We start from the raw sequence: 15461 nt of genomic DNA on the forward strand, positions 1-15461 counted from the left end.
ACTGGGAAAGAGGAGAGATGATGAAAGGGGCACGTGGAACTTGACTGAATGGAAAACTGGTGTGAGTTTTCCAGCAAGATACAAACCTTCCCCTCAACCTTTGTACACTTCCCTGCATCCCAGAGTATTCTGCAAAAGTCCTGCAAGAGTGTTGCAGAGGCACCCTGTACTTTAAATGAGAAATGGCTGGAAAATGCAGTGCCCTAGGAAAGAGCCATTTGTGACGAGGGCCCTCCTGCCTGTAGGAATTTCTCTGGGAATTTCCTTGGAGCCCGAGGGTGTCCTGCAGGCATTTGGTTCAACTGAACTGTCACGCAGCCTCCTTCAGATTATGCAAGACACCCCAAAATGTGCAAGAACTAACTTTTGCGTAAGGACTTACTCCTTGAATACATACCACCGATGCCCCCACCCCCGTGGGAGGGACACAAGGTATTCAAAAGCTGACTTTTCCTTCAGAGAGTTCTGCCCTGGAAACTACGAGCACCAGATCCTGCTCATCAAGCAGACAGAGGAAAAATACACATACCCGAGATTTTAATTGTTTTTTTTAAGAGGAAATCTTACACATTCAGCACCAATTTCAAACCGTGTATGTCGCACCACAAAACCCTACACTGTCAAAACCAATACTGGAAATCAAGAGGGTGGCCAGTGGAAGATCTTTTTAAAATCTACTTCAAACGCTTTTAGCGCTTTTGCTCACTGCCTGTTTATCGCACGTCATGTCTAAAGCGGAAGAAACACAAATACCCTGATAACAGAATATTGCTCTTCTTTACCTAATATCATTTTAGGATCACTTGGAAATGCCTGTTCTCAAAAGCCCAAAGAGGTCACTCAGCACCTGTCATCATGTGGAAGAAGGAGAAAAAAGCTGCTAGGACCAAGCTTTGCTCCCACAAGATGCACTGGTAATGGCCACCAACTTGGATGGCTTTCATAGGGGACGAGACAAATCAATGCAGGAGGATAAAGCTATCAATGGCTACTAGCTACACTGGCTGGGCTGTGTGCTATCTCCCCATCGGAGGCAGCATGTTGCAGAATACCAGCTGCTGGGAGTCGCAGGTGGAGACAGCACTGCTGTTGCACTCAGGCCATACCTGTGGAGGCATCTTTTGGGCCCGCGTGAGAAAAGGAGGCTGGACTAGGTGCCCCCCCTTTGGCCTGATTCAGCTGCTTCAGGGCTCTTCTTATGAACCTCTTGCCTCTTCAAGCCTCTCAGGGGAAGTTTATTTGTTGGCATTTTTAGTCTCACACCCTTTCCATTTCTGCTGCCCCATTTTTCATGGTTGCAAAACTTTTGCAAGGTGCTGCTTCTCTATTCTCTCCGATTGACCAAGCAGAGCCAGGTGCAAAAACAGTTGGTTACAATTAACAAGACCAGTGCCTCTGAGCAGGGGCAGAGGGCCCTTCCCCTTCCCAGGGCTCGCTCTCCAGCACCAGAGAGCAGGGGAGGCTCTGCTGAGGGAGGGCTCGGGGTGCCCACCCGGTCTCAGGCATGGCTGTGTGCATGGCCAGGCATGGGCAAGTTGCCCAAGGCTCAGCTGCAAAGGAAGACCGGAGGAGGAGCTCCGAGGAAGCACCTCCGGGGGCGCCTGAGAAGTTCTATCAGCAAGAGAAGTGCTGATGGAAGTAACAGCCAGGGGGAGGGGGTCTTGAATGAACACAGACCAACCTGGAGGGTCTTGCAGGCAAGGGGGCTGAGCTACCTATCACGGGGGGGGGAGGGCAGGTGTTCACACGGAAGAGCTTTGGCCTTCTCCATCCAGCCCGCTGTTACCTCATGGCCGCAGCTCCGTCCCGGCACAGGGAAGCTGCTGCTGCAGGGTGCCTCCGTGGCGTCCCTGCCCGCCCTCACCGGGGCCTGGGGCCTCCTCTGGGATCCTCACTGGGCCTTCAGCTCCTGGTCCTGCATGTAGCGGGCAATCTCCTAGGAGGAGGAGGGCAGGGAAGGCCGGAAGCTCTTACAAGTCACCCGGGATGGACAGAGGGGCGCTCAAGGGCTCCTGAGGGCCGCCAGGACGAACCACAACAGTTGCCAGCCTGCCCCACGCGTGCCTCCCCGCAGTCCCCGGCCAACATCATTGCTCTTTCTGCCCCCCCTCCCTCTGGGGCTGCAAGATCTGTTTGGGCAGGAAGGGCCTGCCATATCTCCCAGCGGGCACCGACGGGGCTCTGCCCAGGACAGCTGCTGGGCCTGGAGGACTCTTTGCCAGCAGCTCCACCAGCTTCAGCTGGGCCCAGCCCCCAACAAATGGCACCTCCCTACACCCCACAGGGCAGCTCACTCACTTCCTTATTTTTGTATCCCACCCCCACCCCCGCAATCCTTCAGGCAGACCCAGACTTTGGTCTCCCACCACCAGCTCCATCCCAGTGCAGTAGGCCTGGGCCTGCCTTAGCCCATCTGCTCTGCACGCAGAGGGCCCTGGGGCCAATCCCCAATGGCAGCATCTCCAGACAGGGCTACGAAATGTCCCCTGCCTGCATCCCTGCAGAGCGGCTGCCAGTCAGTGCAGGGAATATTGAGCTGGATAGACCCAAAGGTCTGACGCCATACAAAGCCACTTCTTTGTCCCTGTGATTTCTGCTACAGATGAGAGGACTCAAAGCCTTTTAGTGTTCAGAGAGAAGCTGCTCCCTCGGGGAGCTGAGGCATTTGTACCAACAGCCCACACCCCGGCCCAAAGGCTCAGGACACGAAGCAGAGCAAAAGAAGCAGCAGCGACCATCAAACAAATGTCCTCACCCCCAATCCCGACCCCTTCGCAAACACGGAGGCCTTGGGGTGCTTCCGAAAGCGCAGAGGGCACGGGGGGGGGGAAGGCGCTTCTCCTGCCTGACCCTGACGCAGAAGAGGGCAAGGAGAAGCAGGAGGCGTCTAGGAGGCGGAAGGAAGCACAGGTTGGCTTCTGCAGCCTGCAAGAGGCTGGCGGGAAGAGGGACCGTGGCCAGGGGCACTCCAGCAGCGACACCTCACTCTGCTGCTGCCACCTGGGGAAAGAGGCCCCCCTGGGCAGGCCTGCATTCCTCTGTGGGCCTCGAGGGCTCTCTGGCCTGCTCCACAGGACAAGCAGCAGAGTTGCCTTCCGTTTCTGCTGGGTGGGAAGTCGGGGCAGGCAGCTGGTCCTCCGCTGTGATGCCCCCCAGCCTGCGGCGGGCCCATAAAACCCTCACAAACGCAAAAGCAAAAGCCAAGCAGAGCAAACCGGGGGGCTGCTGTCCTGACATTACCTCATCCAGAGCCACCTGGGCTGCTCTGTAGTCTTTCTTCCGCTGCTGGCTCCTCCTGGCTCTCTGCAGGAGAGGCTCACAAGACAATCAAAGAAGGAAGAGCCCCTTCCCGACCACCACCTGCACCCACAACCTTCTCCTGCAGAGGCCTTAATAGCAACCCCCAAACTCCACAGGAGGCATTTCCAACACGTGGAACTCTCCAGGGTGAACCAGCCTGGCTCGCCCTTCTGTGGAGCGCTAGGCAGGGGCTGCAAGTGTTGCTTTGTGAGGTTAGGACGCCTCAGGAGGCAAGGAGGACGTGTGTTTGGCATTTGCCTGCCTTCCCCTGGAGGCCTTGCCAGGAACTGGCCTTCTGCAGGGAAAGGGGGGGGCTCTGCTTGCCACTGACCTGCAGCCACGCTGACTCCCCCCTTGCGTACCACTAAGTTAGGCAGTGAAAGGGAGAGGACACAAGACTTTTCATTCTGCTGAGTAGCACAGCCTTTCCCAAGCCAGTGCCCCCTCCCCTGGAACTTTGGATTTCATGGAGCCAATGGCCAGAGCTGCGGTCCAAAGGATCTGGAGGGCACCAGGTTGGGGAAGGTTGGAGCAGAAGCAGATGGTATGGTTCAATATCTCAATAAGGTATTGGTGAGGCTCGGGAGACCCCCCCCACACACACACTCCTCGAAATCCTGGAGAGCCAATGAGCGAGATGGATGAATAGTGCCTGCCTCCTCAGTCCAAGGCAGTGGCCATGAGCCGGTCCCCCTGCTGGCTTTTGGCCTCTCTGTATACAGAGGCATGGGTATTATGGGGTTGCACAGAGCCCCTCTTATCCCCTCCCCCAAAATGCTCTTTAACATCTATCTGAGGCCATCCATAGTGAGGTCATCTGGGGTCTGGAACGAGAGGCCGTCACTACTGGGCTGTCCTTGGATGGGCTGGACTGAGATTTCAGCATCTTAGTAGCAATCGGAAGCGCACGATGCCTTTTCTGCAGGGCAGCTGCTGGTGCCAATGTGTACCGGCAGGAGAGCTCCAAGCACTGCTGGCAGGCAGACAAGGCACCATGCAGCTGCCACACGCCTGTCACAAGTCCGTCTCCTGACATTAAATCTGCTCTTTAATCGACACGTTCTTTCATTAATTCACAGATCAAGTTTCTATTGGGCAGTGGCGTCAGTAGGGTTGGTGTCACCCGGTGCGGCCCGCAGCGCCTTCTTTCTCCGAGCGATAGCGTGTGCGGTGGACCGCGCACACGGCCTCTAGGAGCGCACGGCCAAGCGACAGGGCCCGGAAGCACACCGCCGCCTCATTGTCTGCCGCTGCTTCCAACTTCTAATAGCCGAGGAAGGCAGCCAGCGTGCCACGCGAAGTCTCTCGTCTGTGACACCCGGTGCAGCCCGCACCTGCCGCACCGCCCTAGTGATGCCCCTGCTATTGGGCAAGGAAGCCCCCCCCCAAGCCATCTTAGTTTCTGACCCAGACCAGGAGGGGCAGAGGTGGGCACTCACCAGGACAGCCTCTTCCTCCCCTTGCAGCTTCCAGGCGAGCTCTTCATTGTGCTGGAGCTCCTGCTGCAGGTGCCCCCTCTGGAGCTCCTCTTCCGCCATCCCCCAGGTTAAAGGCCCAGAGAGAGAGGGACAGAAACGCAAACATCTGACGTGCCAGAAGGAGGAAGACTCCTCGGGGGGGGGGAGGGGCACAACGCCTCCACATAGAGAGGTCACTGAGAGCTGGGCCCTGACTCTCCAGCGGCCTTTGCCTACCAGCTGCCTTCCCGATGCGCCTAGACTACAACTCCCATCTGCCCCAGCCAGCGTGGCCAAAGGTCAGGGATTTACTAATACCACTTAATAGAATTTTAAAACATATCCAATTGGCTTACATTAAAAACAGTAAAAATACAAGAAGATTAAATAAAGGTCCCTAAAAAGCAAGATAAAAATGAGATGAAACCAAACACAACTGATTATCATAAATAAAAGTGAACAGTGTACAAAGTAAAACATTAAAAATGAAAAGAGTTGAGGAAAGGTTGGGTAAGCACACATATTTAAAAAGAGATATTTAAGAGGGGATTCCTGTCACTGCCTCATGAATTACCCAAGAGACGGCATTCCAGAGAGTGGTGCTATCACCAAGAAGGCCCCGTCACAAAGGGACAATCTGCTGGTCATGGAATGACCAGCAGGGCCCTTTTGAAAGATCTCAGAGATCGGCCTGTTCAGCACCGGGGGAGGCGATGTGCTAGGTGTTCTTGTTTAGGGCTCAATTGGTTAGGGCTTTACATGGTGGCACTGCTCAATTGTCTTTCAGCCCCGTGGCAGTTGTGCTGTGGTGTACCATCTTGTTCTCAATGCTGTTTAATATCTATATGAAGCCCGGATAATTGGTCAGTTGCCTGCTTTGGATGGGGTCGTACTCCCTCTGAAAGAGCAGGTTTGTAGTCTGAGGGTGCTCCTGGATCCATCTTTGTTGCTAGAGGCCCAGGTGACCTCCGTGGCTAGGAGTGCCTTTACCAGCTTCAGCTGGTAAGACAGCTATGGCTGTTTTTGGACTGGGATAGCCTGAGCACTGTTGTCCACGCACTGGTAACCTCCAGGCTGGATTTCTGTAAAGCACTCTATGTGGGGCTGTCCTTGAGGTTAGTCTGGATGCTACAGACAATACAAAATGTGGCAGCAACACTGCTCACTGGGGCAGGGTATCGCCAACATGTCATCCCGCTGCTGAAAGAATTGCACTGGCTGCCCATTTGCTCCCGGGCCAAGTTGAAGGTTCTAGTTTTGGTGTACAAAGTCCTATACAGCTTTGGCCCAGGATACCTGAAAGACCGTCTTACCCCTTGTATACCCAGCAGATCACTACGCTTTGCAGGTGAGGGCCTCCTGCAGATACCATCTTATCAGGAGGTCCGTTCCGCATAACATAGGAAGAGAGCATTGAGTGTGGCGGCACCTACCCTGTGGAATTCCCTCCCCTTAAATATTAGACAGGTGCCATCTCTCTTATCTTTTCAGCACCTACTGAAGACCTTCCTCTTTCAACAAGCTTTTTATCCCCGTCTGCATCTGTGCTGGAATTGCTTTTTTTAGATGTTTTGTTTTAACATGTTTTAGAGTGCTTATAGTGTTTTTGTTGCCACCCTGGGCTCCTTCTGGGAGGAAGGGTGGGATATAAATTAAATACATATAATAACAATAACATGCTCTCAAATGTATTTGGCTGCCCTCACAACAAGACTTGCGCCACTTGCGCTCCAGCTGATGATGGGCCCTGCAGTCCAACAACATCTGCAGGCACCAGGAGGGAAAAGCTGCTCTTGTGTGAGACTGGGTGGCTGGCTGACCCAGAGGAGCCTCCTCTCTGGAGCAATCTCCCCCCCCCCTGCAACCCCACGTACCTCCTCCTGTTCCACTCCAGTGCCCCAGTTGCGGCTCCTGCTGGCGGCTCTCCTCTCCTCCTCTTCCTCCTCCTCCAAGCTGCCTGGCTCTTTCCTGTGCGGGAGAGAAAAGTCCACGGAGAGGCGATGGAGATGCGCTTCCACAGACAGCCAGACCCCCTCCCTCCTCCTCTTCCTGCTGTTTTTGCTGCTGCTTGCGCCTCTCCCTCCCACCCAGCTGGCAGAGAACAAAGAGGAACTTCTATGACAGTGGAGAGGAACCAGCAGCCCTAACTGGGCCCACGTGGCCATTTCCCTCAAACCTCAACCACCTGCCCCATACCTCATGGGCAATGTCAGGTGTGGGACAGGTAAAGATGCAGCTGCAAAGGAACTACCAGGAAGCTTAAAACACACACCCTTCCTTTTTTGTGAACATGACATAAATAGGGTTGCCAGGTCAGAAGCATCCCAAACCCTGAGATCTTGGGGGCAGGCCCTAGTGATGTCATAGGGGCATGTCTGAGTGATGTCATGGGACAGGCCCGAGTGATGTCATGATACATTAAGCATCAACTGCAGTTGCTTGGTGCATATAATTCAAACAAAAACATTTCTCTGATTGGAAATTAAGATAGCTAAAAGATGGAGCCTGGGTAGGGGACATTTAATCTAGTCTACTTGCTTCTTGCAAAAAGGGTTTAAGTGCCCTCAGCCCACGTCAGTCACCAGAAGGCCACTGTAGGAAGAAAGGAGCCTACTGTCGTGGAGATGTTAGATGGGAGCACTCAGGAGTAAAGATGGATGCCCCCAAAGGCTGCAGTTCTAAACACACTTACTAAGGGACTAAGCCCCAAGAACTCAATAGGACTAGGACTTACTTCTCAGTAGATATGGTTTGGATTGTGTTGTTGGCAAAGCTTAACTAGGGATCCTCTGCAAAGATACCCATATCCAAGTAGGATTGGCAACCCCTTGCCTGGAATGCCCTGCCCCTACCTTTTAACATCCAAATTTCTTTACAGGTTTGACCCTTCACTTCAGAAAGAGGACTGAGAAATGAGTAAGAGTAAAAAGATTCTCTACCCTTTCTGTCTCCCCTGTGGGCTGCTATAAACTCATATTGACAGCCAACCCAATTCCAGTGAGTAATAATTGCCAGAGGGAAAACACACATGGTTTGGTCTACCCTCACAGGCAGCAGTTGGGAACAACAACAGCAGCCACATTTCCAAATATGGAATTCTCTTTTACCACTATTGGGCAAGAAACCGAACCATCATGCAACCAACAAGGTGCATCATCGGTGGGTTTAAGGGGGTTGAGCTGAGCACATGGAACCACTGTTGTTGCTTCTATGGATGAAAGGGGTGAGGTTAAAGGTAAATGAAATGCAAATAGAAATGGAAAAAAAAGACAGTGATGATTTCCTAAATGCAACACCATACCAACCACAACAGATTCCTATGAGCAAGGCAGAAAACTCAGCATCCTGTAACCAGTCAGGATTCCTAATGAAAAACCAAAACGAAAAAAATCCTGGCAGCCAGTTAGCCAAGGTCACAGAAATCCCCATGCAACGCAACCTGACCCGGGGCTGGAGTTAGTGCAGAATGCTGCGGCACGATTGCTGACATGAGTGAGACCCTATCAGCACATAATATCTCTGCTCTGAAATCTGCACTGGTTGCCGATTTGCTACCAGGCCAAGTTCAAGATGTGCTTTCCCTGTTATGGGTGCCACATAGTACTTGTTCTGCTCTTGTAAGAAATCAGTCCTTTACTGTGGCAGCACCTACGCTTTGGAACTCTCTGCCTATTGACATTAATTAGACACCTTCATTGTACTCTTTTTGGCAACTGCTAAAAACATTTTTGTTTAGGCAAGCCTACCGAGGCAGGTAGAAGCTATTGTGTTTTTCTTGACCCATTCCAGTCTGGATTCAGGCCTGGTTATGGGACAGAATCAGCCTTGGTTGCCCTGATGGATGGCCTCTATCGGGAGAAGGACAGGGGGAGTGCGACCCTATTATTCTTACTTGATCTCTCAGCGGTTTTTGATACCGTTTATGGTATCATTGTGGGTCAACTTGGTGAGATGGGTATTGGAGGCACTGATTTACAGTGGTTCCGATCCTATCTCCAGGGTTGTTTTCAGAGAATAGCATTGGGTGATTGTCTTTCAGCCCCCGGCAGTTGTGCTGTGGGGTGCCACAGGGTATCATCTTGTCCCCCATGCTGAAGTTCTGTAGACCACAGCAACTCCTCCTCCCCTCCCCTGCAGCCTGTGCTGGTGTTGCACCGAGTATCTAGGTAGGCAAAGCTAGGTCAGAGCAACTCCTCCCAGATCACCCACCCAGGTCTCAGTAATGCACACCAAATCGGCACCTTCATGCATGGTCAGATCATGGACAAGTGTGGTCTTATTGTGTACCATCTGGCATTAAACAACAGCACATGCGGGCCAGTGGGCACAGCAGATGAGCAACCCATCCATAAGAGGAGTGGGAGTGAGGAACAAGGTGTAGATAGTGTTCTCCTCATCTTCTGTGGTAGCTCATTACCACCCCATGGCTATACCTCCCTCTACCCAAGATCACTGAAACTGGAGTGGCATCACACATGTCTCTCCTTACTAAGACTCCTTCTAAACACCTGATATGGGCACAACAAGAACCCACCAACCTACCTGAACCAGTTATCCCAGTAGGCCTCTACTCTGGCGACTGTCTCCTATCGTTCAGTTCTCTGCACAGGCTCTCACCCTGCACAGGAACTACACATGCGCCATATGCCCTTCCCACTACCAATCTCCTCCAGATTGTTTTTTTTTTAAAAAATAGGGGGTAGTATTCTCGCCCTCAGGACTCCGCAAGGGGCCAACCCCTTTGGCAGCAGACCCACTGCCCAAAGGCAACCGGGCTTTTACGCTGACACAAGAGGCTGCAAGATTGACTGCAGCCTCTCTCTGGAGCCAGGGTCAGGCAGGGGGTCCCAGACCTTGCAGCACTTACCAGGGACATCAGCTGTCGCGAGAGACAGCAATCCAGAGAAGTGAACAAGCAGGCACCCAAATGTTCAGGTGCTCACTCCCAGGGTAGGTCTTCTCCAGTCTCCCAGTGCTGCAACTGTTCCCCTTGAAAGACATGCCTATCAATAGCTACTAGCCACAATGGCTATGCTTTGCCTCCACAGTCAGAGGCAGTCTGCTTCTGAAAACCAGTTGCTGGAAACTGCAGGGTTTTGAAAGACACAAAAACAGTCTCTGCCTCCCTCCCTTTACTTTCATGGGTGAGACAATTAAAGCAAGTTGATTAAACTGAAATTTTGTGGGCATTTATGTTCAAAGATTTACAGCTGAGTGTTGGAGACTGTAATTAAGTTCAACATTTTGCCCAGATTTGGAGTGGAGGATTTTTCCATTGTAAGTTTGTTTAAAGAAATACATGGTGAGTCGCCGTGTGCAAGCCAGGAGACAGTGTGCCACTGAAGGAAAAAGACCCCAATGCCTGGAAATTATGATTGTTGCTCCCTGCATTGATTGGTGACTAGATTTATTTCTCTCATTTTGTAAACAATGTGCTTCACAGGTTTTGTATATTAAATATTTTAGTTTGGATTTTAAATATGACAACATTCCATAAGTTTATTACTTATTTATATACTTGTTTAAAAATACTCACACTCATTCTCTCGCTCTCTTACTTTGCTGCCAGCCAGCCTCTCTCTGGAAGCACCAGTTTATGCTGCTACCTTGGGCCGGCCTTCCTCCCTGCTGTGCTGCTCCTATACCTTTTGGCCATGCTCTTTTCAGGAGTTGGAAGCCTCAGTTTCCCTGCTGGGACTCTGCTTCCCCCACATTCTGGGGTGTGTGTCTGTTGCACATCTTCTCTCCCCCAGTTTGAGACCGACTCAAGTGTGTGAAAGCAGAACCAAGCCTAAGTAGCCTGGCTGACCCCTGGTGGCATGCTGACCTCTGAGGAGTAGTTTCCGGCTTCCCTCTGTGCAGCAGACCCCCCCCCAGCCCCATACCTCTGGGCTGCTGCCATCGCCATGAGAAACCAAGGAGCCAGCAGGAAGGCCGCCAGGTGCCCGTGTGACACTCTCGGCATGGTGCTTTGTCTGTGCCTGGGGACCCCCTCCCCGGCTGGCTCTCTTGCTTCCTACGGCGGCAGCAGCAGCAGCAGATCTATAGCCTGAGTGGGTCAGCCACTGGAGGGGCCGCCTCCCTATTTTTTTCTGCTATTTTTGGTCCCTCCCCAAACTTCTAGGCTGGCTACAGGCCTGAGCAGCAGCACAGAGGCATGGGGGGGGGCTGCACAGAGGGAAGCCCACAAGGGGCCTGCAGGTTGCCCACTTGTGAAGGGAAATGTGTTGCTTCTATTCCAGACTTGCAGTTTGGTTTCTTAGCTGCAACTACAGCAGCATCACATGGTCCACAAAAGGACTGTGGGTCCGTGGCAGAGCGCCTGCATGGCATACAAAAGATCCCAGGCTCCTTGAGTCCCTGGCAAGCCGCTGCCACTCAACGTGGACCAGACCGCTTCTCACACCTGCTTACGGCCTTTTCAGGAGGCAGGGAGGGCTGAGCCACATTCCTGCTGGGGCAATTCTGAGGTGCACAGCCTCTTTATTTGCTCCCTTGTCCGCTGCTTAGGAGAAAAAATGGCAGAGCCGTGAAGGCAGGAGATGGGGACGAAGGACATCCTTGCAAGAATGATGGGCCATCAAGGGCTCATCTGTCTCTGCCATGCGATCTGGAGCCCATTTCAAAACCGAGGGTGCAATGCTGCCACTGTGCCTGGGAATCATTTGTCTAGCTAAACCTTTTTTAAAAAAAGAAAAGTTTCAGGTTGTTTTCAAGCCAACATTCAGCCAGCCATAAAAATGTAATTTTGTACATAAGAATTCTGATAGGCTGAAACCATGAACCGGAGAGTGCATTTCCTTTCTAATTCTGTCTGCCTGACAAGGAAATTAGTTTACAAGAGGAAATTCTATTTGGGAAGATTTGCTTCAGACAGAAATGGCAGAGGGCTTCTCCCTCCTTTGCTTGGGATAACACAGCCCTGATTCTTCCTGCTGGACTCTGCAAGTTACGCAAGTCTAGCCCAGGAGAACTTGTGAACATGCCCCACTGCCACCAGCACCGCCTGGAGCAACGTGGAGGACACAAAGGCCCCAAACAAAAAATGCCCACATCAAGGTGATGCTCTCTTTCCTTTGGCTTCCAGCCTCTGATCTCCAGCCAGACACATTGAAATGAAGCCCTCTGCAAAGCTCCTTCGCTTGCAGGGCGGGGAATGCCACCGAGACGTTTTGCTAGCGGGAACCCTTTTGGAGTTTCTCAGATGATGCTGTGCCCAGCAGGACCTGTCAGCTCCTTGACATCTAGCCAGATTCTCCACTTGAACCCCCATCAGACAGTCTGTGCAGGGGCGGGAATTGCCTTCAGGGACCTGTTAAGGGTGGGATGTTCTTAAGGCAAGGAAGCAGCAGCCTGAGAGCTCCCCCGAGACATAACCTTATAAAATTAATCCTCCCCAATCCCATAGGCCCGCCTATGGTGATGATTTGATGGAAGGGGGAGGTTGCAGGGTCTGTTGGGCACACGCACATGCGCACACACGCACTACCCCAAACAAGCACAGGGCACTCCTGTGCCCTTATATTTGTTGAAACACAAGGAAGAGGCTGAAAGAACCACACCCCACCACACCCGTGAGTCCTGTCCCTTCCTGTCTTTCCTTCTTGTGTTCTGGTGGCCAGTGAGTGCTAATGAGTACCACACCGATTGTCAATTTTTTTCTATTTTTTTTTTACTATATTGACATGTGCGTGTTTATTGCATTTGTGTTCTGGTTCTCTCCCCCTGCCCACCCCCACCCCACTTGGTGTACTTTCAGCTGTCCTCCCCCCAACACAAGGCTCCTGGATGCAGGGCTGTGTATGTCACTTTATTTGAATGGGGGGGCTGTCTGAGGATCCTTTTAAAGTCATAGGCATCTCCCCACTCCAAAAAAAGCATGGAAGAAGGCCAAGGGGAACCCAAGAGGCCTTTTGCCACTAGGGGGCAGCAGATACTAGGAAAGACCCCCCTCCCAAAAATCTATCCTTTGCTCACCAATAACACTCTTAACAGTCGCAGGAGATATTCCCCAACCTGAGCCAGATCAGGAGCACCAGCAAGATTCAGGCCAATCAGACACTATGTCAGGTCTGCTTTCTGCAGGCTGACTGGTCCATGAATCCCCTTCAGGGTTCTTTTGGCTGGTATAGCACAGAGGGGAGGAGAGTCTGGCTGGGAGTCCAGAGTCCGTGAGTTCAAATCCCCGCTCGTGCCTCCTGGGCGTCAAGGGCCAGCTAAAGATCACCCCACAGGGAGTGGCTCAGGGGTTATGTGCCCTGCCATCTGTGCAGCCGTGGGCAAGCGGCAGAGTCCCAAGGAGCCCGGTTGCCCCCCAGCTGGCAGTTGTGGACAAGGAAGGGGCTGGCTTGTGCAGCTGTGGCAAGCGGAGCAGGCCCTAGCCTGCTGGGAAAGCAATGATAAACCCCCTCTGAATGCCACTTACCATAGGGGTACCATAATCCGTTTTGGTCAGAGAACCCCGTTGTGAAGTGCAGCCGTGAATCTTACAAGAAAGAGACTTGTGCGATAACAGGACTATAGAAAACAAAGAGCCTTCTGAACCCCCCCACCCCCTCCTCTTCTTCCCTGCAAGAAATATGAGTCGTCGTCCCCCCCGCCTCTTTTCTTTACATCCAGCAATTTGAAGGCAGGAGAGAAGAGAAGGGAAGTCTGGTGACAAGAGCCTCCTTTGGGGAAGACAGGCTCCTCTCTGTTCCTTACAGGGATGGAGCGACCACTCTGGCTTCAAAGCACTGCAGAGGGTGCCCCTCCTGCTCTTTTCTCATGTAGGAGGTCTCAGGCGAGACCCAGAGCGTGGCCCCACTGTAGTTCAGAGGCTCACAGAGGCTCCTTGCAGGTCCACCACTGACGCAAGAAGAATGGGAGGATCCAAGACCCCCTTGGCACACTTCCTCAAGGTCACCTGAGCCTGGAGTTAGCCGGAGCCAGCTGGGCACCCCTACCTTGCTCTCAAAATCTGCAGCTCTCTTTTCAGACAGTTCTGCCCAGATTTGGGGCTTGTGTTGTTAGAAGGCGGGCTGGCACGTGGGCTGGCTCTTCTGGACCTCCGTCGTCACCTTAGGTGCCCTGCCAGCTTTGGTCTCTTGCTAGCCAAACCCCAGTTCAAAAGGCCTCTTTCAGGCTTATCCTCATTTGGTATTGAACAGTCTGCTCCACATATTAAAACATTGCCCTCGAAACGGAGCACGGCTGTTTTGCAGCCCAGCTACCCTCAGCCACTAGTAGGCAAGGTTTTGCAAAGGCTCAGAACAGCAAAGCCAAAAGCTACTTAGTGGGTTTCTGGAACACTCCACCAGGACCAGCGGGCACACAGCCCAGGCCAGCCCCAGGCCACACAAACATCAACTGGAGGACAGCAGCCGCTCCTCCTGCCTCCAGATCAATTCCCCTCTCCATCCTGCCATGAGGAGAGGCCCACAGAAAATGGGACTGACTAGATCAGCCTGGAGCAGAGCGTCTCCAAGGGCCACTGTGGAGTCCCCAGCATTCAACTGAGGCCTCAGAAACTGGTTTAAGGCATATGCAGAATGTCAAGGAAGGCGCAGAGCCATCACTTCAGATGGGCCTTTGGGAGTCCAAAGCACTTAGCCACCGTGCCCTCTGCCACCTTTCCAGGGCTTGAGGAGCCCAAAATGCACTCAGGGAGGCCCCAGGGAGGGGTGCCAATCCATTCCCTTCCACCCCCGCCTCTCCCCCCATTGCCACTAGGAGATGGGGCACAGCCACCAAGCCTTGTGGGGAGGCAGCAGCCCTCTGGGCTTACTGGAAGTGCTGCAGTCTCATGCAATGCTTGCATGTGTGTCTAATGCTGCAGAGCACAAGGACATCTGCCAGATCCAGAGACTGCGAGAGCGTAAAAGATTTGGGTCAGTTCAAGCCAACTCCAAGGAGGGAACAGCAGGGGAGGCCAGGCTGTGTCGTCAGGGAGCTCCAGTTAACGTAGGGAGATGCTCCAGCATGCTTGGCTGGGTACAGTTCAGACATGTGAGTGCCGGGATGCTCAGCGCCAGGGCAAGAGGACTCTAGAGGGCTGCTTGGGCCTCCCAGCAGAAAGAGAGCAAATGCAGCACATCCAGTTCCTGCACAGCAAGAGTGGCTCCATGCACAGACAATCCCAGCTCCCATGTCGTGAGAGCTTGGAGGAGACGGCTGCAGAATGGCCGGCTGAAGCAGGAGACAACACGGAGTCACCCATCTTGCTGTCCGGGAACTACTGAAGCAAGTGCCACTGTCCCTGGGGGAGCGAGGGGCAGAGCGGGCACCCCAACTAAGCCACAAGTGCCCAGTCCACAAGGGCTTCTCCAGACTGCCTGGCGATTACTGAGCATTTGGCCTGATTTGCTTGCACAAAACTTGCACGGAGGTCATACGATCCCCACTATTTATTGAGAATTTGTTCCAATATACGTTTGTGAGGAATTTATACAGTTTCCCATCCATCAGGTCATTAAGCCACACTGTTTAGTGCATTTCCCCATCACTTTCCTTACTGCAAAAACTCCTTCATAAAAAAAGTGGACTTGTTGCAAAAGAGCACTTTAGTTGCACACATCTACTGAATCCCTCCTGCAAAATAAGGACAGTCTGGAGGCGACTCAGATCTCTGCTGTGGCTTGCCACTCCCGCCCTCCTCTCCACGTCAAGCAGCAGCACGGAGGCGGCCTTGGCAGTGACTGCAGCGGGGGCGGGGGATCCCCAGTC

General features: G+C 52.8%; 1 protein-coding gene across 1 annotated transcript in view; it reads right to left on the reverse strand.

The window, feature by feature from the left end:
• Window positions 1-5140: 5140 nt before the first annotated feature.
• LOC133372802 (coiled-coil domain-containing protein 50-like) overlaps window positions 5141-15461 on the reverse strand; it is a 46727-nt gene continuing 36406 nt past the window's right edge. The window contains exons 7-8 of the mRNA XM_061601869.1: window positions 6632-6725; window positions 5141-5154 (exon numbers count right to left, since the gene is read on the reverse strand). Coding sequence (XP_061457853.1) covers window positions 5141-5154; window positions 6632-6725 — 108 coding nt within the window. The remainder of the gene's footprint in view (window positions 5155-6631; window positions 6726-15461) is intronic.

The sequence above is a fragment of the Rhineura floridana genome, chromosome 18 (genome assembly GCF_030035675.1).
Source record: "Rhineura floridana isolate rRhiFlo1 chromosome 18, rRhiFlo1.hap2, whole genome shotgun sequence".
In the NCBI taxonomy this organism is placed as follows: Eukaryota; Metazoa; Chordata; class Lepidosauria; order Squamata; family Rhineuridae; genus Rhineura; species Rhineura floridana.